Raw genomic sequence first — 21,982 nt, 5'->3', positions numbered from 1 at the left:
CAAAGGGCGTGTTGCGCAGGACGTTGTATGAACATATATGTAGTACTTGGTCAATTGTCCATCCAAGTCCAGAAGGCCAGAATCAACCAGAACCGCCACACGGAAGCATTACGTTCTAAATACGGTAATTACGAAATATCGGGACGCTACCAGCGGTAGTGGTTAGATGCTCTTGCTTTCGTTCCATCATGAGTTCGCCTTATGCAAATGTACCCCGACCCTCTCCACGACCGAGTCCATCCAGTCGGAGACCTTTAACAATTGCAGAGCTCTCAGAACGTGCTCTTTCCAACCTTTGGGATCCTTCGAAAGGTCTCAAGCAATGGCTGAAGAAAGCAGATGGCTTCCGGAAAGCTGGTAGAGCATATGCCGAGGCTGGCGAACTTGAGGAAGCCTTCATGGAATACGCAAAATCTGCGACAATAATTCTTGAGAAGCTTCCGATGCACAAGGAGTACTACACTTTATTGTCACCAACACAGCGCCACAATCTTGGTCTTGTGAGTAATTCATGCCTGCTGCGCTTCCCGTTTCTTCCGATCATGAAATGTGTACTTTGTCAAAGTACGATACGCTCTTTATCGATCCCTCGTGAAATTGATCTCAGTGTGACTCTATCTAACCCTCCTTTCAGAACGGTCAACAAATTCTTCTTGATCTTGGTGAAATCAAACCAATCATCGTCGACCGCTATGAACGATGGAGAATGCAAAACATTGAATCTAGCAGGCCATCGTCATCAACCGGTTACCCAGAGGGCAGCAGGCACACAGAGTACAGGCGACAAGATGATGGTCGACGCTCTCCCTTCGATGATTCTGGATGGCTAGCACAAGAAGCAGCTCGTAGAGATGCTGAACGAAAGCGTGAGGAGCAGCGAAGAGCTGAGGCACGTTATTCTATGCGTTCATTCGAGACACAGCCACCGCGTCTACAGATTGATACCGGAAGCAAGAAAAAGGAAGACGCCTTGGGAGCTGCTAGGCGCGCAGCGAATTCACAGCTATTCGATTTGACGTACTACAATCGCGAAGGTACCACTACTGACCCCGTAACCCCTGTGAGCGCTGTGGAGAAACGGAGAGAGCATGACGAGTTCAGGAAGCATGAAGACCGAATAAGAGATGAACAAGATGAAGTTAGACGAAGACGCAGGCGCGAACAAGAGGGTATTCTGAAACGCCAAGAGGAAGCAGAGCTCGCTGCGCGGGAGGCTCGCCGCAGCATTGCTCCTTCTCCCATGCCTGCGGCGTCCGCAGGCGGTTCTCAGCGTTCATCTTACGCGGATCCACAATTTTATGAAGATGTAGCTCCTCTTCTTATGCCTATCGAGAGCCCAACAAGGTCAGCATCCTCGAATCTTGAATTTACATGTATTGACTTGGTATATAGAAACCGCGCTACAACTCCAACAAGTTTGAAGCCGTGAGTATCTCCTTATCGTTTTTGAGCGCACCTCATTGTCCCTTCAGCCCGTCTTATCCTGCACCAGTAACCACAACATCACCTGTTCCACCGGACGGACATATTCAATACCCAGAACTCATGTCGCAACATCAGCTCAAGCAAGGTTACGCACCTTCCCTGCAATCAATGTTCAACTACCCTACTCTTAAGCCCACCAATCTTGTACGGTCTTCCCTACTTTTCGTACCAGAATCTTCTCAATTGTCTACTAATCAACTCCCTGATACATCTGTGGTTGTGTTGCCAAGTCAGCCGGCACCATACCCATACTCTCAAAATACGCGGCCGCCTTCTGATGCCTACTTTGATTCTGCAACCCCGTATTCTTCCCTTTCACGAGCTCCTCAGGCTGCGCCTCCACCACCACCCGCTCCTATACATCATGTCGATGGTGACCGGTACCGAACCGCTTCCCAAGAGTCTGCACGGATCACTCGTAAAGCCAGCGATCCTGTTCAAGTACCCGACCTAAAGACTGTGAGCTTGCCACGAGAATGCCTTCCACGGTTTTTATCCATCGCATCGCTGAATACGGCACGAAATCGCGAAACCTGTGGGCTATTGCTTGGAAAAGACAGAGGAAATAAATTTACTGTCACGACACTCTTGATTCCAAGGCAACATTCAACGAGTGATACCTGCACTATGGACGAGGAAGAGCTTGTCCTGCAATTCACGGAAGAAAGATCTTTGATTACCTTGGGATGGGTATGTTTCCTCCGGCTGTCCTGTGTATCGGCATCTAATGATCTTCGCTAGATTCACACGCATCCTTCACAATCTTGTGAGTCCTTTAATTTAGCCCAAAATCTCTCGCTTACCTAGCCCTTTACGAAGGCTTTATGTCGTCGGTTGACCTACATACACATTCTGGATTTCAGCGTATGCTTCCGGAGTCCTTTGCCGTTGTTTGCGCCCCAAAGTTCACTCCCAAGTGCGTACCACGTTACTCGCACCACTCGTGTCCTGACTTTTTTTCCACGATTAGCTTTGGAATTTTCCGCCTTACCGACCCGCCAGGCTTGCAAACAATTTTGGACTGCAATGTTAAGGAAGCCTTCCATCCACACCCAGAAGTGCCGATCTACACAGTGCGTAGCTTCTGGAGTGGTTCGTCCACAGCTATTGATTGGTTGTTTAGGACGCAGATAAGGGGCACGTGCAAATGAAAGATATCCCACTAGAGATCGTAGATCTGCGATGATACACGAATCGACTTTTCCTGACTTTATCTATAATTTACAGACGTAGCATTTTTGGCACTTGGCATCTGTACAATCCGCATTCGTTACCCCATACATGCACATGCCTTCGTATCGGATACTACAGCACTTGTAAGATCACAGTCGTATCGTCCATATAAGCGACGGGCATCTCTACGCTAAGCATGCGCGAGACATCATCGATGTCTTCTGCCCCCAGAGCGTGTCTTAACAAGCGCAGCATTGCCTCCTGGATGTCGTCTCTCACGACGTCACCTACTATTCCCACCCACTTCTGGACGAGAGATGTAAGGGATTCAACGCGATTTGGGTCATCCGCGTAAAGGTCTCCCAGGCCGTCCGAACACATCAAGATAAAGTAGTCGCAGCTTGACTGCTCACGAAGATCGACATAACGAACGCTTGCAAGATTCGAGACATACGGCGGGCTCAGATTTCGTGGAATCAAAGACTCAATCACAGCAGGGACGCGAAATCCCGGTTCTACATTCAAGAATATTTTCTCAGTGTAGATGCGAGGCAGTTTGAAGGCGTGGTCTCCGACAGCTTGACGCCGCATCGCGGTGAGATCGAATGATCCAACACTCGGTAGACTCACCTCTCGTGACAGCAAGATTACCGAGCACTCTATCGTCGAAAACGCATTCTGGTTCGTCAGGGTGTTGCCGTTTGATGCGATCGACCTCAGCGGGGTTGCTGGCATTGTGATTATCGCTCAAGATGGATGCGTCCCATTGCGAACTCGCGTCTCGCCTACTTCCGAGGACTGCTCAAAAGTCGATGTTAGTGATTTATTTCCGCTTGCGCTTTGATAGCCTTCACCTCGACTTACCCACGACGCCATCACCGAGATTTAGCACCCAAAGATGTTTCCTTGTAGGGTCGACGAGGGTTAGTAGGATTGTAGATCCCCTCAAGCAACGCAGGGCTTTCTGGTGATTTCGTCCTCCAGAAGACTGGTCGTTGACCCGCGTTTTGACTGTTGTATCTGACATCGTAGCGATCTCCTCGACTTCTTCCGGAAATACTTCGAGGAAGTCCCGTTTTATTGCTTCGTCCACATCAAAGACCGCTCTGGTAAGGACATCTGAAACACCCTCCAAGTTGGCTACTGTGGGCAACAATCCAGCCACTAGAAGAGAGGGTAATTCGGCGACGAGGTAGTCAGCTGTTTCATGCCCTCCATGCCCTGCACATAAGTTATGTTTAATTGATTGATAGGATAAGCGGGGAAAGGTGAAGTATCTGCGCCTCACCATCGAAGACACAGTTCAAGCTCCAGACACCATTTGGGAGGCTCAAATCCACGATCAGATATCTGTCCTCGTTAGCCGAACCGTCATGAGGCTGTATAGAAGCACCAAGACTGCTTCCGTCACTTGAGATACTGGTTGTGCAGCGTTTCAGGATCTGAGCACGTAGCACGTGCTCTGGAAAGAGACGATAGCGCCAAGGGCCGCGGTCAGAGCCATAGCCTTGCATGTACGCACGACGGAACACTTGGATGGATGGCATGTCACCTTTGTTCACTAGCACAGATAGGACTGCGAGGTTAAGGCATGCAGGCCTGCCACGGTGTGCAGCACAGGAGAGTTATCGAAGATGTACTGTGTGAAATTTACGGCCCGTTAACAGGTCCAATCATAGATTGTCATACCGATGCACTACTAGTAGTAGTACGAGGGTTTTGGTGCCGGGTGACTCCGCAACACATGCACTGTTGTCTTGATGTCCCACGGTCATACGGTCCATCTCCAACAACAAACAACAGATCCAGGTCAAGTTACAAGTAAGGTCCCCATATGTGATACAGTATTGTACAATGCTAACTTGAATCCAAAGATGATTCGGACGAGTGGAGGAGAGAAGGCTTTTGTGAAAGTATTTCCTTTCTTGCCAGGCCTGGTACAAAAATCAAAAAAGATCGGACTCGCAAGAAATCACACGTACTAGACTCGCTCCCCTTTTGCGTGATCCCACATGCACACACGAACTTTAGGATCAGTGACGAGAGTCGCAAAGCCCTTGCAGCCCCAAGTCCCGCAGCAAGGGCAGGGATTACGCCGGGGTCTCCATAGCTTGTTCAGCACGTAGACTAAGGTTCCAGATGTGTCTCACCTCATCCTTTGCCTTGCTCGGTGCGTCTCTGGGTTGTGAGCGCCTTTGGCCCGTCTAACGATATTATTGTACATGATTTCTCTTTCCATCTTCTCTTTGAGAACTTGAGCGGGAACTTCGTCCTCGTCGCGACCTGCTGCATGAATGACTTCTATGTCTTGCTCTGTCATCTCACTCCGTAAACGCAACTGGTTCTGCGTATCCGCCCGAATATGTATATTGATATACCTGTGCAAGGTGATAATAAGGGGCTCCGTTGCTAATTCCTGGGAATATGAACGGAGGGCCTACTCAAGACATGTCATAGCGGTCATGGGTTGCTTGAACCGAGTGCCTGCGAGTGGACAAACGCGTACGAAGGGCTCGCGTTCTATCGCCATCTCAAGGATGACAGGGTTAATGTGACACCCAACACTTACTGCGTAGGTTATTGATTTATTGTTCTTCGAGAGCCCCGAATAAGAGAAATCTAGGAGTCCGACAGGATCTTTGTCGTAACCCTCCCTATTATGCTTTTCTCGAATCTCGCGCCATTGGTTCATTCGCTGGGGTGTGAGGGGGCGCTCGCCATGCATACCCGTATACCACGGAGTCATGGCGTTGACTTGCAACATCCCTTGAAGTTTCTCCCGAACGATCTTGTCATCGAAATACAATCCAACAAAGTCAAAAATGTCACTTGGTTCAAAGGCAATATCAACACGTGCCAGGAACGGCAACTCGAATCCGACCCGGGGATTGTTGAGCAGGTTGCAATCGAGAACGATAGCGGCTTTGAGGTACATCATGAGCAATGGATTTACACTGAACATCCGAACGAGTTTGAGTACTCCTGAGGAGTGTTCGATTTCGTTGCAGATTCGTTTGTGGGTGGGCCTGTCGTGACGTGCGCGATCTTGGGTAAGGGTTTTGATCTGTATCGATCATAGACAGTGCTCTCACCAGTTTTTCCTTTGACACTACACATGCACGGCATCAGCGCTTCAGACTTCACTGTCGTTCCAGTAGCAGAGCCTACCTCTTGTGAACAATATAAAACACTCCTACACTAAAAGTGATTTTGGTGACAGTCGATGAATTCCTGCTGACAGTGTTTAGATATATACCACTACTGACCTTTGAGCATTTACGAGGTTTCTCCATTTCCGTTTCGCACTGGGTACATTTCAAGCGAATTTTGTTCCTACTCTGCTCTTTGAGGTATCCACTTGTAGCTGCTAGAGCACGGAAAGTGTTTTCTCGCTCTGGGTCAATGACATGTATGATGGCTTTTGGAATCTCAGAGTCATTCGTGTCAGTCTGCATGTTACTGTGAGATGGTGAGTGAACTTGTAAGAAAGATGTTATCGATTATCTGCAACGTGAATCAGTGATCATTTGAAGGTGCGTCGAAACACTCCCTATTGTGGATCCTCCAAGCCTTGATGTTGCAGACCTCGGCTTCCCGATCTGGAGCCTTTAGATTCCCTGCACAACGCTGTAACACCGATCGAGGTTATGATGCAAGGCTAGTACCGTATTACTAATATCTGCATTATACCACATAGCTATTATGATGACTGCGCATCATATCCGACGTATCACAATAACCACCACCTATCGCACTGATGAATAGTAGCACGGGCACTGTCGACTTCAAGGTCGGCGACGAGACATACCAAACCTGGTACAACGTCGTCGGTGACCTCAAGTCGGGCAAACGGCCACTCGTCATACTTCACGGAGGCCCCGGAATGTCTCATATCTACATGATATCCCACACCGAGATCTATTCGCTGTATGACATCCCAGTCATCTTCTATGATCAACTCGGCATCGGGAAATCTACTCATCTTCGTGACAAACCCACTGAATTCTGGACCCCAGAACTATTCATGGATGAACTCGACAACCTTCTCGTGCAGCTCGGTATTGAAAGTGACTTTGACCTTTTGGGGCACTCATGGGGAGGGATGCTGGCTGCTGACTATGTCGCCCAGCGTCAACCTCCCGGGCTTCATCGTCTAGTCATATCCAGCTCTCCACCTTCAATGCAGTTGTGGGAAGAGAGTTTGCTGGGATATCTTGAAGCTTTTCCGGCAGAGTTCAAGGAGATGGTGTTGAAACACGAGAGAGAGGGCACCGTCTCATCGACGGAGTATAAAACAGCCATTCAAGTTTTTATGAGCAAGCACACATGCCAAGCAATACCCTGGCCCGAAGAGCTGGTTGCTGGGTTTGCTTCTGTGGAAGAAGACCCAACCGTGTCAAATGCCATGTAAGTACACCCACTTGAATCCCGGAGGACCCTGAGCTGAGTCCCAAAATTCAGGGCAGGGCCCGCAATTTTCCACTTGACTGGTTCGTTGAGAACTTGGTCAGTGATCGACCGCCTTCATCGTATTTCATGCCCTACGCTCGTCACGAATGGGCCCGAAGAGGGAGCTCAGGACTATGTGATCGCTCCTTTCATCGAGAAAATACCCAAAGTTAAATGGGTCAGGTTTGCGAAGAGTCACACTCCGTTCTTTGAGGATAGGGACGACTACTTCAAGGCTATCGGTGATTTCTTGAGGGTAGACTGACAGTGTTGGTTTCGGTCTTCAGAAGTTTCTACTACTTGTCTCGGGGTATGTTTATGACGAACGCGTACGAGAATGTGCTTTGATGTTGCCCGCTGATTGATGATAAGACCATGATACGGGAAGAGTGTTTCGTTTGCGCACCTCATTCGTAGTGTACATCGTTGACTAAGTCCCTGCCACATCATGGTTCATTGACATTTCCTTTCGCGAAGGAGCTTGGTCCAATGCTGAAGCGCTGATGGAACAGTCGTCGGCAAGATGTCGACAACTAATTGCATGGAAGTCACTTTACGTCAACATCGACAGTAAAGAACGCTTGTCAATAACGATGTCGACATGACTTGCGAGTGTCAACCGTTGTGGCGCCCGATACTACCTATATCGGTTGCTAATCAATGGCTTTATGCCAGTCGTGAAGTCTGCGGGTTTTAATAAGGGGGTGAATCGAAGAGAAGCCTTACATATACATCTGCGAGCCGTCGGTTGGTCAGACAAACGGAGACGAATGAAATTAGACAAAGACGATCAGGCCCCGGGAGCACTAATATCGACGCACGCGAGGTACAGACTCGCGTTTGGGCATCGATGCATAGTCGAACGTTGGTCTTGCTCAGTTCTATTTTGGGATTGTCATGGAGCTGCGTATCCAGCGAGACGCAGTGATACGATGAGAAATGGGATTGGGCCACAGTTGAACATGGTCATGCAGGTTCTGGAATTCCGGCCATTTGATAGCAATAACGATTCTGCCTGATTAATTAGAATCCTGTCCATGGGTATAGAAAGCTGACCGTCGTCCTACAGTGTCCCCCCATCCACAGAGATATCATTCGAGATTCCTTTCAGAAGATTCTATATCACTTCGCAAAGAAAATGCGTTTCTCCTTCCTCGCTGTTGTTGCTGCTATGACAGCATCTATGTCTGTCAGTGCATGCAGTACCGACAAACCTTGCAAATCAGATAAAGATTGCCACTGCCCATCGTGGTTTTGTGTGAGTATGAGCAGTGCAACCAGGATTCAACTGCACAACTCACCTGCACGCCTTAGTTAACGACAATGTCAACTTGCACAATATGGTTTGAAAAGTAAGCAGGCAGTTCGAGCGGCACGTCGCAACAGTAGATTGTGTTTCTGCTTTTGCTTTGATATCATGGTTGATGGTGCAATACCTAGTCTTGCTCGTGGTCCGCTAAGGCCGAGTTCAAGAGGCTGTCGCTGTTGATGATTAATATTGGGAGGTTGTACGAAGATGGAACGCACTGTGCAGACCATCTTGAATCCGTTCGTCTAACGTTGGCCTCGAAGGCTAGCCATAGATCCGAATCTCTCTCTCTCTTTGGTGTGATGGCGCCAAGGAGATGCCGCTTCGTGATTCGTGACGACGTGTTATTTTCTGGTGTGCAATCAAAGGTCGTACAGGAGCGTGCACTATGATGAAAGTGGGAAAAGAGGCCCGGCGACAGATCAGTGAAGATACAAAGGAATCAATATTACTGTCTGTGCAGTACTTCCTATCAGAGTAGCGAGGGAGCTTGAGAGTGATTCTCTTCATCGAGCGAGTGTTGGATCAATGGATATGGTACAAGAAATGGTCAATGAGGAAGCGGAACTTGATGATAGTCATTAGCTTCGTGATTTTCTCCAACGCCCTTACTTGTCTCCAAGGGAGTACAGGGTCATGGACCAACTTGTACGAGATGCGCACGAACTAGTGGTAACCAATACCATAGTACTGATACCAATATCTAGCTCGACTTTGCTGATCTTTTCACATCTTCTGGTGACGACATTTTTGTTCGATTGCTTGAATTGATGTTCGTGTGTCCTAACCTTGATTAAATTCAAGATACTCGATCGAAATTGACCAAAAGTAATTCGAAGTAACTGCGACTGGAGTTGGGAAATTTGGTTTCACTGAAATTACGAGCAATTACCAAAAATTATCAGGAATTACCTTGTTTTCACGAAGGAGGTTTTCCCTGACGAGTCCATGGCAGTATCGATATCTCTGTGTGACCTCAAGACTAAGTCTCGACATAAGTCTGCAGTCACAGCAGTCAGTCAAATCAGGAATAGAGAAATCAAAGGAGCCCTCGAATAAGACTCGAGCTCTTGTCAACACTCATTTCACACATTGAGCCTATGTTGTAGTACAGGATCACATTTCCGCCCATATTATGAGGCCTGGAGTCCATATCTATACAATAAAATCGGTCAACATGTTCCAAGATGCGCATTAGATGACTCGGCCTTGCGACGTTCAGTGCTCTGAACAAAAGCAACAGGTATTCGTAAACATGTAACACGAACAAGGTTACCAGTGTGAACATACTAAACCGAGTGAAAATGCACCTAGATATGCAACGAAAAATGTCCACCCACTGGGGTCACGATTTGGAGATCTGAAAAAGAGCTGAATGCAAAAATACGCTTGACGGGTGGAGGAGAGAACCAACTTAGACGGGCACAAAATTGGTGTATCATTCTAAGTATAATATCCGCCGGCTCGGGTGCAATCGTGTCCCCCACCATGTTCAGGTCTGTTATTGGGGCCGTTAACTCTGACTTTCGTGAGCACTATAACTTGGCCTGATACCGAGACTATGATCTACTATGCTTCGTTTTAACCAGTGGGTATCCATCTATCACAAACGATCGATCACATATAACTTAAACTGCATGCTTTTCGCCACATGAAATGGCGTGTTCAGCGCGAATCAGCGCACTGGCACAGTACTCAGTTCTTAGATTCGTCGAACTCTACAGAATGACACGACGTCACAAGAATACAGCAAAACAACAAGCCAGAACAGAGCTTGCAGGAGAAGGTCAGAAGACAGGCGGCTCTCCGAGTTTGTTTGCACCTAAGACACAATACTAACATTTCATTTCACGGTTCATATTGCGAAGATTCCAAGTTGGACCTGTGAAGTGTGTTTTCAGAGTCCTCTCGAGCACTCTGCATGTAGACACTAGATCAGAACACTGAATGATATTCTTTGCAGGTCCGAACCGGAACGACAGAGAATGGAAGGTACGCCTGCGAATGGACGAACGCGCTCATTGGAGAACCTTTGTTGAGTGATAATGGACGGTTGACGGGAAAGAGCCAAGGCTGTTATGAAGCGAAGAAGGATATGGAGCTCGTCGTCGACTTTGACCCTCCCCAAATTACGCATTTCCGGAATGGCATGGAACAGGTCGTATTGAACTGGCGCAGAGAGCGTCTGTGAGTAGGTCGCGGCATAAACAAGTGTCAACAACGTCCAAACCAAGAATCAAGCAAGTACTTCGAGTACAATTTCAAATTATCGTACATTCCATCCATCCAAAGAAAATGGGCATCTCCTGAGCCTCACTTTGAACAAGAAGAGCTGGCGAAGCACATCGCCCGCGCTAAGGAGCTTGGTGGAAAGGTGTGATGATCCACATAGTACTTTGGACAGGCGCTTGCCAAGATATTTAACCACGAGTTATTGGTGAGTGACAACTTGTTCGACCTCGACGGTACTTCTATTGATGTGAATATATCTATCCTCGCAACACATGACATACACTCACACAAGATGAAGCTTGCAGGAGAGATGCACCCTGGTTTGCCTGAATTAGCACCATCCAAAATTCCAAATCAATCTTCAAACAACTCCATCAACTCCTTGTTTTCCAAGGTGAGAATCAATAGGACCCCATCGTCTCCCTGGAACTGATTGGGAATAACATATAGTCCATCAGATCATATCCTGTTGTCAGAGCGCTCACGAGCTCGACATCGTGCGTAACTTATTGCCTCCTGAACAACTCTTGGAGCTCCAGCTGACGCCCGAGATGCTCGATCACAAAGTGGATACTGCTTCATTTCTTAACGAGCGCTGAAATAACTACAATGTACTAGGCTCTGTTTGTAAGTCGTTCATCATCCGACTTTAAAAGTTCAACCAGTGTTATTTTGGCGACATTGCTCCTCACGGAAGCATGGATTAATGACCAGCTGAAGCTATGGTCTGGCTTCAGCCGTGGCGAGCTGTGATATATTGATGTATCTGGGCAACACAACGCACTCGGTTTCATATTCTGCGGTCGTTTTGAGTCTCGCGGTCGGTAAATGTTTGGAGGCAGCGTTGCGATCATATTGGTCTTGGGGCTCACTTGCAAGCATCTATTGAAGCGCACATAGCGTTTGGATGGGTGCATATTGCGAGGTTTTGCGAGGAATCATGCAGATAGTCGTGAAATTTCAGATCTGGTCAGTAGATACTAGAGACTACCGTGACGTACTTTGTCTCAATCATCCATATAAGCTTAACCCACAGCCTATCAGATTCAACGCGCACGATTCAGATGTGGTCGAAATCCGGGTGTTTAGCGCTTGCAACACAGCTAGTAAGTAACTGCCTCGAGGCATGCCAGAATGGGTTCACAGCAGGTTCACAGGAGTGATTGTGCCCTTATTCTTACTTCGCTTCAACTACTACTAGCATTCACCATGACTTCGAGGAAAGGCAACTCATCTAGGGATTCAATTCAAGGATCTAGTCAAGTAACAGATCCTGGAGGCTCGGTACGTGGCTTATGGGATCACTCAGCTCACACCACTTCAAACACTGACACATCTTTCGTCTAGCATCGACCCCGTAGCAAAATCGGTCAGTTTCTAAAGAAGCTTAAGGAAGATACGAAAAAGTTAAGGACGGTGAGTCCACGAACATGCGTGATGAGCATCCTGGAACACCACTAAGATTGCAACAAGCGCTCGAAGGATTCCCGCAGCCAAGTCAGCTCTGCTCCTTCCAGCAGTGAACGTCCATCGACCACAAATACCTATGTAAGTTCTCATATTTGCCCTTTAGTCTCTGTGCTCTTTCTAAATGTGATTGCTGCGCGGGTTCAGGCTGCTCCATCTAATGTGGAAATCGAGGCTGATACTGAATCGGCACTTCGGGGTGCACAAGAGGATTTAAATCGCATGCATTCACTTTCGGGACAGTCTGATAACTGCAGCATCTGTCGTCGAAGGCGGACCAGAGGATCTCGATGCTGCTGACGAATTCCAGGACACATATCTCAAACCCCTCAGGATATTCGACGACGTTATCGGGAAGATCGCTGATGTATGGTTCCTCCTCTTAATCGAAACCGAACTAATCTAGTTTCACAGTTACATCCATATGCAAAGATGGCACTGGGCGTGTTGTCTTGTACTGCCAAAGTATGTTTTCCCTTTTTCTCTTCCTATCTCTCATAGCTCAGCAATTATTTGCACAGATCATTCTAGCTCAAGCGGATCGTGACGCAGCGGTACTCCAACTTCTGAAGAAGTTGTGCGAAGTTTACGACTTCATAACACAAGACGGGAAGCTTGACAAAAAATTGTCTATGCGCGCTACTAGTGTTCTTGGAAAGATTTCTAAGCAGATACGTGAATGCGCCAATTTTATCAACAACTATTCGGAGACAAGCAACTTTTGTGAGTGTTACTCGTTGCTGCGCTCTGTACCATCTCAAGTTTATATCACCATCACAGGGAAAAGACTCGGAAAGAACGTCGTCTCGGAAACGACAAATACGATCCAAAAGTACAACGACGTGTTAGATAGGCTCATGGACAACTTCCGGCACCAGGTTTTGCTTGATGTAGCCGTACAGGTCGACGACATAGACATACAGGTCCATCATATAGGTAAGGATTTGGATGTCCTCGGTGACTTGACATATATTTATACCTTTCCAGGACAAATACTGGAGCTCAGCGGTATGACCTATGCAGAGGGCGCGGGATTCGATACCAGGAAAGAATGCCTACAAGGAACGCGCACGGAAATACTTTCTGACATTACGAAGTGGGTCAACAGTACTGGGAACAATGTTCCACGCGTGCTGTGGCTATCTGGCCCTGCAGGCAAGGGAAAATCGGCCATCGCACACACCATTGCTAAGTGGTTCAACGACGTGGGAGGGCTTGGTTCATGTTACTGTTTTGACCGCCAGCGAGAAGCAGATCGTCGCCATGAAAAGATCTTTTCCACGATCGCACGCGACCTGGCTGACCGTGACCCGAGATGAGGCGGGCATTGGCAGAAGCAGTTCAGTCCACAATGTCGCTCAAGACGACAGATATCGTCCAGCAGTGGCAGAAATTGCTTATCGAACCACTCAAGAAGTCAACTGAGTCAAGTATGTCAACTGAAGAACCCATCGTGATCGTGATCGATGCACTGGACGAGAGCGGTGAAGCAAAGACACGGGAAGACATCCTCCGTATTCTAGAAGGCAAATATCAAAACCCCAATGTTCCTAATATCACAGCCCTCCCAAACAACTTCCGCTTTATTGTCACCTCTCGCCCGCTTGGTGACATCGAAGACGAGTTTTGCGGAGTTAAGCACATTCGACAGATGTCGATGGATGATATTCCAACAATATTTACAGAGCGCGACATCCGTGCTTACGTATCCAATGAGTTGGAGCGACTAAATTTCCAGAACAGAATAATCGCAGATCTCGCTGAGAAAGCTGATGGACTTTTCGAGTGGGCGCGTCTCGCCTGCGGATACATCAAAGGGCGCCATGTGGGGCTATCTCCAATTGATTGCTACAACGAAGTGATGTCACGCGGTCCTGCCGAGTTGCACGGCATTTATCGCTTCATTTTAACAAGTATCATGCCCAAGGATACATCTACCGATGTCCAGCATTCCCCGAAATTGCATCCGACGGCGCTAGCAAGGTTCCGCTCAGTGATGGGACAAATCCTAGGCACAGCTGAACCCCTTCCTTTAGCTTCCCTGAAAGCCATGAGGCGCCATTTTCCAACACCAGAGGATAATGTCGAAGTGGAGCTTGTGGTACAAAACATGGGCTCCCTCCTGAGCGGCACCACTAACGCAGATTCCCCAATACGACCCCTTCATGCATCCTTCCGCGATTTCTTGACAGACAAATCATCCAGCAAAGAGTTTTTCGTGGACCTGTCAAAGGCGCAACGCGGCCTTGCATTCGCTTCTCTTCGAGTAATGGAACACGGTCTTCGCTTCAATATCTGCAATTTAAAGTCGTCGTATCTACCCAATAGCAAAGACCCCGGACTGCAAGAACGAGTCCAAAAGTACATCTTTCCACATCTGTCATATTCCTCTCGATTTTGGATTTCGTACGTACGAGACACAACCTTTGACGAGGAGCTTGCGAAAGAAGTGAAAGTGTTTTTCGACCACGAGCGGCTGTTTTTCTGGATAGAGTTACTCGCCCTGATCAATGCCCTTAGCAATGCAGTTCATGCCCTTCGACTCATTCCCCAGTGGTTAACGGTGAGTACATGACTACAAAGTACTAGCTAAAACGCTCACGCGCAACAACAGGGTCATCCTGAATTCAAAGATGTCTCATTGACTGCAATGGACGTACAAAGGTTCATTCAAGTCTTCGGCAGCATCATTTTACACAGCACACCGCATCTATATGTATCAGCACTCCCATTCTCGCCTGCCAACTCTCCGCTATCGAGAACATTTTCCGCACGATTTCCGAATACTCTTCGTGTGGCAGCTGGACGTGATATTCACTGGCTGGCTGTTCAGAACGTGCTCAGGGGGCACACTGATGCAGTTAACTCGGTCTCGTTCTCGCCGGACGGCACTTGCATCGTCACTAGTTCTTCGGATCACACTGTTCGGCTGTGGGATGCAGGAACGGGGAAGCAAGTCGGTGAGTCCTTGCGGGGGCACACTTCTTCAGTTTGGTCGGTCTCATTCTCGCCAGACGGCACTCGCATCGTCACTGGTTCAAGGGATCACACTGTTCGGCTGTGGGATGCAGGAACGGGGAAGCAAGTCGGTAAGCCCTTGCGGGGGCACACTTCTTCAGTTTGGTCGGTCTTGTTCTCGCCGGACGGCACTCGCATCGTCACTGGTTCAAGGGATCACACTGTTCGGCTGTGGGATGCAGGGACGGGGAAGCAAGTCGGTGAGCCCTTGCGGGGGCACACCAGTTCAGTCAACTCGGTCTCGTTCTCGCCGGACGGCACTCGCATTGTCACTGGTTCTTCGGATGACACTGTTCGGCTGTGGGATGCAGGGACGGGGAAGCAAGTCGGTGAGCCTTTGCGGGGGCACACTTCTTCAGTTCGGTCAGTCTCGTTCTCGCCGGGCGGCACTCGCATCGTCACTGGTTCGGACGATGACACTGTTAGGCTGTGGGATGCTGGGACGGGGAAGCAAGTCGGTGAGCCCTTGCGGGGGCACACTTCTTCAGTTTTGTCGGTCTCGTTCTCGCCGGACGGCATTCGCATTGTCACTGGTTCACAGGATTCCACTGTTCGGCTGTGGGATGCAGGGACGGGGAAGCAAGTCGGTGAGCCCTTGCGGGGGCACACTTCTTCAGTTTGGTCGGTCTCGTTCTCGCCGGATGGCACTCGCATCGTCACTGGTTCTTTGGATCGCACTGTTCGGCTGTGGGATGCAGGGATGAGGCAGTCATCACAACAGTGCGCCGAGTCAGATCATCCAGCTCTTCCAGTTGAACATCGCGCGATCGAGGCCACCACTACCATGAAATCAAACACCTGGAACAATCACTTCATTCGCTTCTCATCTACCTCCATCCATGCGCTATGTGATACCTATGAGCTCATGGAGGGAGCATCCCATGACGATCACCGTTTGACCCCCTCGACCCCCTTTTTCCTGAACAGTAAAAACGGATGGGTGGTGGGGCCCAAACAGCGGCTTTTATTCTGGGTACCACCTGCTTCTCGACGCCTATTTTATAGCCCTGGAACTGCAATGGTGATCCCTAGAGGAGGTGTTGAGCTTGATTTGAGCCGCATGGCACATGGACAGCACTGGCAGAAGTGCAGAGAGGGGTGAGTCCTCAAGCCCTTTTCCGATCCTCAAAATCTGAACTCGACACTTGCAGGCGCCGCCTTAGTGACGACGACGATTGCAGTAATGAGTCCGTTATGGATATTTTAGATGGTATTTACATATGACACCGATTTTACAGTCATTGTTTTCGTGGTAACGACGAAGAAATCAGATATATTGGTTCAACGAATATATCTGATTCAAAGTGAAGGCCCACCGACTGAGAGTGCATGACATCCAATAATACTTGCACGCCTTTCGCAGAGATCGATAAATAAATAAGAGTCAACAACTGAGCAAGGTCCACGTCGGCGACGCCGACCCCTAGTCTTACAACCTCTTCTTGATGGCGCTCGTGCTTTTATGACAGTCAGTAAAGTTTCGCGCGCGTAGTACTTTTTCAGTCAAGTGGCAAGAAAACAGGTTTGATTTGGAATTGGACGTCTCTCAATATGTTGGCTTACCTCATGCGAGCTTGCTATTCCATGCTATACTTCCCACGGTTACAATGTCGTATCCTAAAGGTCATCCGCATTTTCTTTGCCTGTTGCCAGCAAGCATGCCCTTGTTCAAATATCTGTCATTCAACGACAGAAATTTAGACAAGTTACCGAGCGACTATGTTGACCTGCTCCATGCATCATGTATCATATATCACAGCTCGTGCTATGTTAACCACTTTATGCAATGGTGGTGTCGTGGACTAGTTTGGTGCCACACTCATAGTTCCTGACCACGGTACCAGGTCCGACCGGTCAGATCTGATTCCAAAACCCCTGATATACAACAGCAGACCTCGGCGTCCGTCTTCCCAGCGATGTTGCTATTATAAGCGATCTGGGAAAATAGATGGCCTTCAAGTTTAGATTCCACATGTCCAATCGAAGGGTCCCACAAGATCTCACGACTCATACCCAGCTGTTATAGAGTTTCGTTTGAAGAACAATGCAGTGTAACACCACCTACCCCACTGATGAGTAGTAACACGGGCACTGTCGACTTCAAAGTCGGCGACGAGACATACCAAACCTGGTACAACGTCGTCGGTGACCTCAAGTCAGGCAAACGGCCACTCGTTACGCTTCACGGAGGTCCCGGAATGTCTCATATCTACATGATATCGCACATCGAGATCTATTCGCTGTATGGCATCCCAGTCATCTTCTACGATCAACTCGGCATCGGGAAATCTACTCATCTTCGTGACAAACCTGCTGAATTCTGGACCCCAGAATTATTCATGGATGAACTCGACAACCTTCTTGTGCAGCTCGGTATCGAGAGTGACTTTGACCTTCTGGGGCACTCATGGGGAGGGATGTTGGCTGCTGACTATGTCGCCCAGCGTCAATCTCCTGGACTCCATCGTCTAGTCATATCCAGCTCTCCACCCTCAGAGCAACTGTGGGAAGAGAGTATGCTGGGATATCTAGAAGCCTTTCCGGCAGAGTTCAAGGAGATGGTGTTGAAGCACGAGAGAGAAGGCACCGTCTCATCGACGGAGTATCAGGCAGCCATCCAAACTTTCATGAACAAGCACACATGTCAGACGATACCCTGGCCCGAAGAACTAGTTGCTTCGTTTGCTTCTGTGGAAGAAGATCCAACGGTGTCGAACGCCATGTAAGCGCGCCCACTTGAATCCTGGAGGACTCTGAGCTCAGTCCTAAATTCAGGTCGGGCCCCGCACAGTTCCACTCGACCGGTTCGTTGAGAACCTGGTCTGTGATCGACCGCCTTCATCGTATTTCATGCCCTACGCTCGTCACGAATGGGCCCGAAGAGGGAGCTCAGGACTACGTTATCGCTCCTTTCATCGAGAACATCCCCAAAGTCAAGTGGGTCAGGTTTGCGAAGAGTCATATCGCGTTCTTCGAGGATAGGGATTATTATTTCAAGGCTATCGGTGATTTCTTGAGGGTAGACTGACGATGTTTGTTTCTATGGAATTTGGTCTTCAGAAATTTCCACTACTTTTTTTTTTTTTAGTGTTGTCTTTTTTGCACAATTGCAATGTGCCGAGCTCTGTTTCCAATCATGATGGGGTGGTTGTAGAGTCGACTTTTGGTGCGGCGCGCGTTCCTACTGTGGACGGTCGGTATAATGCGCGTTATACACTATTAACTGAGTCCGATCCAATACAAAATATCCCTCATGGTTCATTTCATTTAACATTTCCTTGTCGCAAATATGACCACGCTGGAGCTCGGTCCAATGCTGATGAAACAGCCGTCATCGCAACGTCAACAACTAATTCCCTTGAAGTCACTTCACGTCAACGTCGACTCATCAATAACGATGTCGACACGACCAATAATGGCTTGTGCGTCAACCTTTGTGGCGTCCGATATCAAAGCCCTATATCAGTCGCTAATTAATATTCTGGCTTTATGCCAGTCGCAAAAGTCTTTGATGGACTTGGAGCAATATGCGAATCAGAAGAATAAATTAATCATAGACGAGACAGGTACACGAGGCAAAATCTCTACTGCGGACTGTCCATCAATACAAGAGCTCATACACTCATTTCAAACATCGATGCTGTCTAAATCACATCTCTGCCCACATCACCGGCCCCATCACAAGGCCCAGAGTCCATATCTAACCCATCAAAAATCAATCAACATATTCCAAAAGCATTAAATGACCTTACCACGTTCAGCGCTTTGACAAAAAGCAACGGGTATTCGTAAAATTGCGGAGCGTATTTATTTCCAGGTCTAGGATGGGTGAATAGCACCCAGATGGAGTATGCCGCTATAGCGAGAGAATTGCGTGCCAGCATCGACGGAGATTGGGTGATCCTGGGAATTCCAAAAACCAAATTAGCGCGATCGTTGGGATGATGTGTGTGTTACTGACCCAGCTGCTAATGACATGGGTTCGTCGGAATACTTGGCGCCTTTCCCGAAAAACTTGAATGCTCCTTCCTGCATAATGTCAAATGCTTCGCCTACGTATATGGTCAATCATGAACCTTTAAGAATTTGACAGTTAATATTTACGTACCTTGGGCCGCGAATATGCCAGCCCAACTCATGCTCATGGTATTGATAGTGGACGCGAGCGGTTTTCTCAAGTGGTGCCACTTCTGGAGGACGGCCGAGATTTCATGCCAGTCGCTGAGGCTCTCGATGTGGCTCAGAAGATCGGAGAGAATGACTACGTCATTCAAGGCGACCGTCATTCCACCCGCAGTGAGCGGGTGGCGCATGTTCAATGAATCTCCTAGTAGGAACGCGCCTGCCTTGTTACGTTCACCCTGCTTTGTGGGCGGAAGATAAAAATGCGGGGCTCTTCGCACACGCGACGTCTCCACAGCATTAAGAACAGATGCGCGTATCGTTACTGGAAGCTGAGGAATAACGTCACGCAGTATATGCTCCTGCAATATTGATAGTAAGCAAGGGCGATCACGACCACACTACAAAGCAGAATTACAAACCTTGAGGTCTGGCGGCGACTCCTTCATTTCGACCAGCATCCGATACTCGTTATTGGGGAGCTCAAAAAGGACGACCGGTCCAGCGTCTTTCAGTACGATCATAGTGGCATAATTGGGCACCGGCAGCGTCATGTCTTTCAAAATCAGACCTGCCAAGTAACCCTTTTGGGAAGGCTCATACGGCATGTTCCCGAGGATGGCATTTCTGAACTTGGATGAGGAGCCGTCCGCGACAATGACGAGGTGAGCGAAATATGGCTCTGGCTGACCACCCGCTGTGGAGGCGCGAACACCTACTACGCGTTGTGTATCCTCGCTCTCAATGAGAGCCGTTACTGTGGCCTCGATCACGTCGACATTGGGTGCCCGCCGTGCGCGTTCGCGCAAGGCCATGACAAATGCCCCATGTTCGAAAGCTCGTGCGTTATGGCCTTCAGGGAATGAGGCGCAAATGCCCTGCTCCCCTCGTTGAACGTAATAACCTGACAAATAAACGGAGCCGAGTTCCTCGAGGCATGATTCTAGACCGAGCTGCTTGAGCGCGGTAACGCCGCCGGGCTGGAGCAATTCGGCGACGATGCGGTCTGGCTTTGACAAGGATCGCTCGAGTAGAGCTATCCGTAGAGGAGTATGACGCTTGTCGCATGTCTTGATGGCGAGGGCATAGGCGAGGGCTGGGCCAGCTACACCGGCACCAACAATGAGTACATCGTAAGAAGAGGGCATCGTGAAATGAGAATGATCACAGGGGAGGCGGCTCACCTGGTATTTAACAGAAAAGGGTCTTGACACATAGATCATCGCTGTTCGGGTGATGCCAGCGCGCCATCCCAATAGATGGGATAGTTGGAAGGTATTCGCGGCAGATAACGCACGAATATTAAGATTCTGGCCCAAGTCCTGAGGATCATTCGAGACAAGTTGGACAGCCTGCTATCAGAAGATTACCGAGCATTATCTCTCTTCGGTTGCTATCTATATAATTCATTTTAGAGCGATGCTTTTAGGATATTTCGGGGACACGGAGAATGCCATAGCAGAAAATCTTTTGATCTGAGAATCGTGAAATTCGGAAGTAAATTTTTCTTTCCAGCAAGGTCTGACTGTGCTGGGGTTTGTTGAGTAATGCTTATTGTAGTAGTTCGGGAAAAAGCGTCAATAAGGCCTGGGCCTGAGGCCGCGCATGAACCGGTCTAATAGTCGCGTACCTTCAATACCAGCGTTCCGAATCTTGGCCGTGAGACTGCCGCAAAACATGTACTCGTTGATTTTTAGTACCTAGTACAAGTGATTTGAGACTGCCAAAGAGTTTACGTGTTGTTGTCCGGTGTCCAAGACACAAGGCAGACTTGTCAGTTGTATGGCGGGAGGCGAAGAATGACACGATGCATTATGTAATGCATGCGAGGCACAGGCACTGACCTCTCTTTACCTAAATGTCTTGCTACTTTGGGCATTCAGTTTTGCCATCCTCGGAGGACCTTCCTTCACCTTCAAATCGTTGGTTTCTATTATCCTTAGGGGGAAGGAGCTGCGAGCATTGTGGGATAATACGAAGGATACCACACGGAGAGTACGATGGATATGAATACTTTGACTTGCGGTCCTCCTCAGCTTTGACTTCGCACCTGGCCATCGGATGGAAGCGTTGTGTAAGAATGCATATGCGGGGCTGACGTTATCCTGGCGGTGGCTGCATTGCGAACAGAAGACTTGATTGCAATCCTCGGAGCTAATGTAAATTTAAACTCAGTATTTAAATAATATTCGCATTTTCAGCGCTCGCTGACTGATTTGAAATTTCAATCGGGTTGATCTGCGTCGAGGCTCCGTGCGCCGTCATACGTGCTTCTCCTTAGTCACATCGACGTTCCTGGCCTTCCCCGCACTTCTCGCTACACTCGCCCTCTGCGATGCAGACTCATTCGACGGTTGATATCACTTTTGTATTGTATAGCATCTCCGCAGTCACTTTTCAACAGATATGTCTACCAACTCTTTCCCATTTGTAAACAATACTCTAGCACCGTGGAGTTCCGAGACAGAAGAAGAACAGAGTTGATTTAGGTTGGCATGGTATCTTGATTATTGCTATATAGATAGCTATTTAATATTTGGATAGTCTATGCCGATAACTGACTTCATGTTCTTCAGACTTCGGTGTCACCTATTCTTCCGGAATCGAGCCACTTTCAGTTTCCATCTACTGCTTTCCTTGCTCTCTCATTCCTGCCGTGTTCTGGCGCCTCAGCGCTCAGCACCTGCGCTACCTCACAACAGCAACCGCAATCTCCCACTATCACAC

General features: G+C 48.5%; 10 protein-coding genes across 10 annotated transcripts; 6 read left to right on the top strand and 4 right to left on the bottom strand.

The window, feature by feature from the left end:
• The first annotated feature begins 124 nt into the window (after positions 1–124).
• On the top strand, positions 125–2,731 carry EDB93DRAFT_635377 (uncharacterized protein). The gene is made up of 8 exons (XM_041456933.1): positions 125–500; positions 635–1,344; positions 1,393–1,425; positions 1,473–2,175; positions 2,227–2,251; positions 2,305–2,401; positions 2,456–2,558; positions 2,609–2,731. The coding sequence occupies exons 1-8, from the start codon at positions 189–191 to the stop codon at positions 2,669–2,671; spliced, it is 2,046 nt and encodes a 681-aa protein (XP_041305548.1). The 5' UTR covers positions 125–188; the 3' UTR covers positions 2,672–2,731.
• On the bottom strand, positions 2,661–4,433 carry EDB93DRAFT_635621 (phosphatase 2C-like domain-containing protein). Its single transcript, XM_041456936.1, has 4 exons — positions 3,947–4,433; positions 3,523–3,879; positions 3,289–3,456; positions 2,661–3,236 (listed from the first exon to the last, which is right to left on the bottom strand). The coding sequence occupies exons 1-4, from the start codon at positions 4,203–4,205 to the stop codon at positions 2,791–2,793; spliced, it is 1,230 nt and encodes a 409-aa protein (XP_041305547.1). The 5' UTR covers positions 4,206–4,433; the 3' UTR covers positions 2,661–2,790.
• Positions 4,434–4,723: 290 nt separating this feature from the next.
• On the bottom strand, positions 4,724–6,394 carry EDB93DRAFT_635445 (uncharacterized protein). The gene is made up of 6 exons (XM_041456934.1): positions 6,324–6,394; positions 5,925–6,275; positions 5,827–5,856; positions 5,751–5,767; positions 5,100–5,684; positions 4,724–5,036 (listed from the first exon to the last, which is right to left on the bottom strand). The coding sequence occupies exons 2-6, from the start codon at positions 6,111–6,113 to the stop codon at positions 4,805–4,807; spliced, it is 1,053 nt and encodes a 350-aa protein (XP_041305546.1). The 5' UTR covers positions 6,114–6,275; positions 6,324–6,394; the 3' UTR covers positions 4,724–4,804.
• EDB93DRAFT_635562 (proline-specific peptidase) lies at positions 6,376–7,835 on the top strand. The gene is made up of 2 exons (XM_041456935.1): positions 6,376–7,065; positions 7,120–7,835. Exons 1-2 carry the CDS (start codon positions 6,416–6,418, stop codon positions 7,370–7,372), a joined length of 903 nt encoding a protein of 300 aa, XP_041305545.1. The 5' UTR covers positions 6,376–6,415; the 3' UTR covers positions 7,373–7,835.
• A 1,240-nt stretch (positions 7,836–9,075) lies between these two features.
• On the bottom strand, positions 9,076–9,830 carry EDB93DRAFT_1159856 (uncharacterized protein). The gene has a single exon (XM_041450010.1). The coding sequence runs from the start codon at positions 9,702–9,704 to the stop codon at positions 9,456–9,458; it is 249 nt and encodes an 82-aa protein (XP_041305544.1). The 5' UTR covers positions 9,705–9,830; the 3' UTR covers positions 9,076–9,455.
• A 927-nt stretch (positions 9,831–10,757) lies between these two features.
• Positions 10,758–11,566, top strand: EDB93DRAFT_635199 (uncharacterized protein). Its single transcript, XM_041456932.1, has 4 exons — positions 10,758–10,895; positions 10,947–11,042; positions 11,107–11,214; positions 11,267–11,566. The coding sequence occupies exons 2-4, from the start codon at positions 10,959–10,961 to the stop codon at positions 11,399–11,401; spliced, it is 327 nt and encodes a 108-aa protein (XP_041305543.1). The 5' UTR covers positions 10,758–10,895; positions 10,947–10,958; the 3' UTR covers positions 11,402–11,566.
• A 291-nt stretch (positions 11,567–11,857) lies between these two features.
• Positions 11,858–13,434, top strand: EDB93DRAFT_1252575 (uncharacterized protein; the record flags this gene model as incomplete). The annotated part of the gene is made up of 9 exons (XM_041453299.1): positions 11,858–11,932; positions 11,996–12,064; positions 12,122–12,167; positions 12,222–12,314; positions 12,373–12,482; positions 12,530–12,580; positions 12,637–12,838; positions 12,896–13,051; positions 13,103–13,434. 9 exons carry the CDS (start codon positions 11,858–11,860, stop codon positions 13,432–13,434), a joined length of 1,134 nt encoding a protein of 377 aa, XP_041305542.1.
• Positions 13,435–15,710: 2,276 nt separating this feature from the next.
• Positions 15,711–16,284, top strand: EDB93DRAFT_1159827 (uncharacterized protein; the record flags this gene model as incomplete). Its single annotated transcript, XM_041450009.1, has 1 exon — positions 15,711–16,284. A coding segment is annotated over one exon (450 nt), but the record flags the coding sequence as incomplete, so codon positions are not given.
• Positions 16,285–16,750: 466 nt separating this feature from the next.
• EDB93DRAFT_1209393 (proline-specific peptidase) lies at positions 16,751–18,404 on the top strand. Its single transcript, XM_041451022.1, has 2 exons — positions 16,751–17,855; positions 17,909–18,404. Exons 1-2 carry the CDS (start codon positions 17,206–17,208, stop codon positions 18,159–18,161), a joined length of 903 nt encoding a protein of 300 aa, XP_041305540.1. The 5' UTR covers positions 16,751–17,205; the 3' UTR covers positions 18,162–18,404.
• Positions 18,405–18,662: 258 nt separating this feature from the next.
• Positions 18,663–20,462, bottom strand: EDB93DRAFT_1209390 (squalene epoxidase-domain-containing protein). The gene is made up of 5 exons (XM_041451021.1): positions 19,678–20,462; positions 19,242–19,617; positions 19,095–19,185; positions 18,886–19,036; positions 18,663–18,833 (listed from the first exon to the last, which is right to left on the bottom strand). Exons 1-5 carry the CDS (start codon positions 20,401–20,403, stop codon positions 18,783–18,785), a joined length of 1,395 nt encoding a protein of 464 aa, XP_041305539.1. The 5' UTR covers positions 20,404–20,462; the 3' UTR covers positions 18,663–18,782.
• Positions 20,463–21,982: the final 1,520 nt, after the last annotated feature.

This window comes from Suillus bovinus (assembly GCF_016758785.1).
Source record: "Suillus bovinus strain UH-Sbo-P2 chromosome Unknown EDB93scaffold_47, whole genome shotgun sequence".
Taxonomy (NCBI): domain Eukaryota; kingdom Fungi; phylum Basidiomycota; class Agaricomycetes; order Boletales; family Suillaceae; genus Suillus; species Suillus bovinus.
The sequence above is the reverse complement of the archived record's forward strand: the minus strand, read 5'-3'. Positions and strand labels throughout refer to the sequence as shown.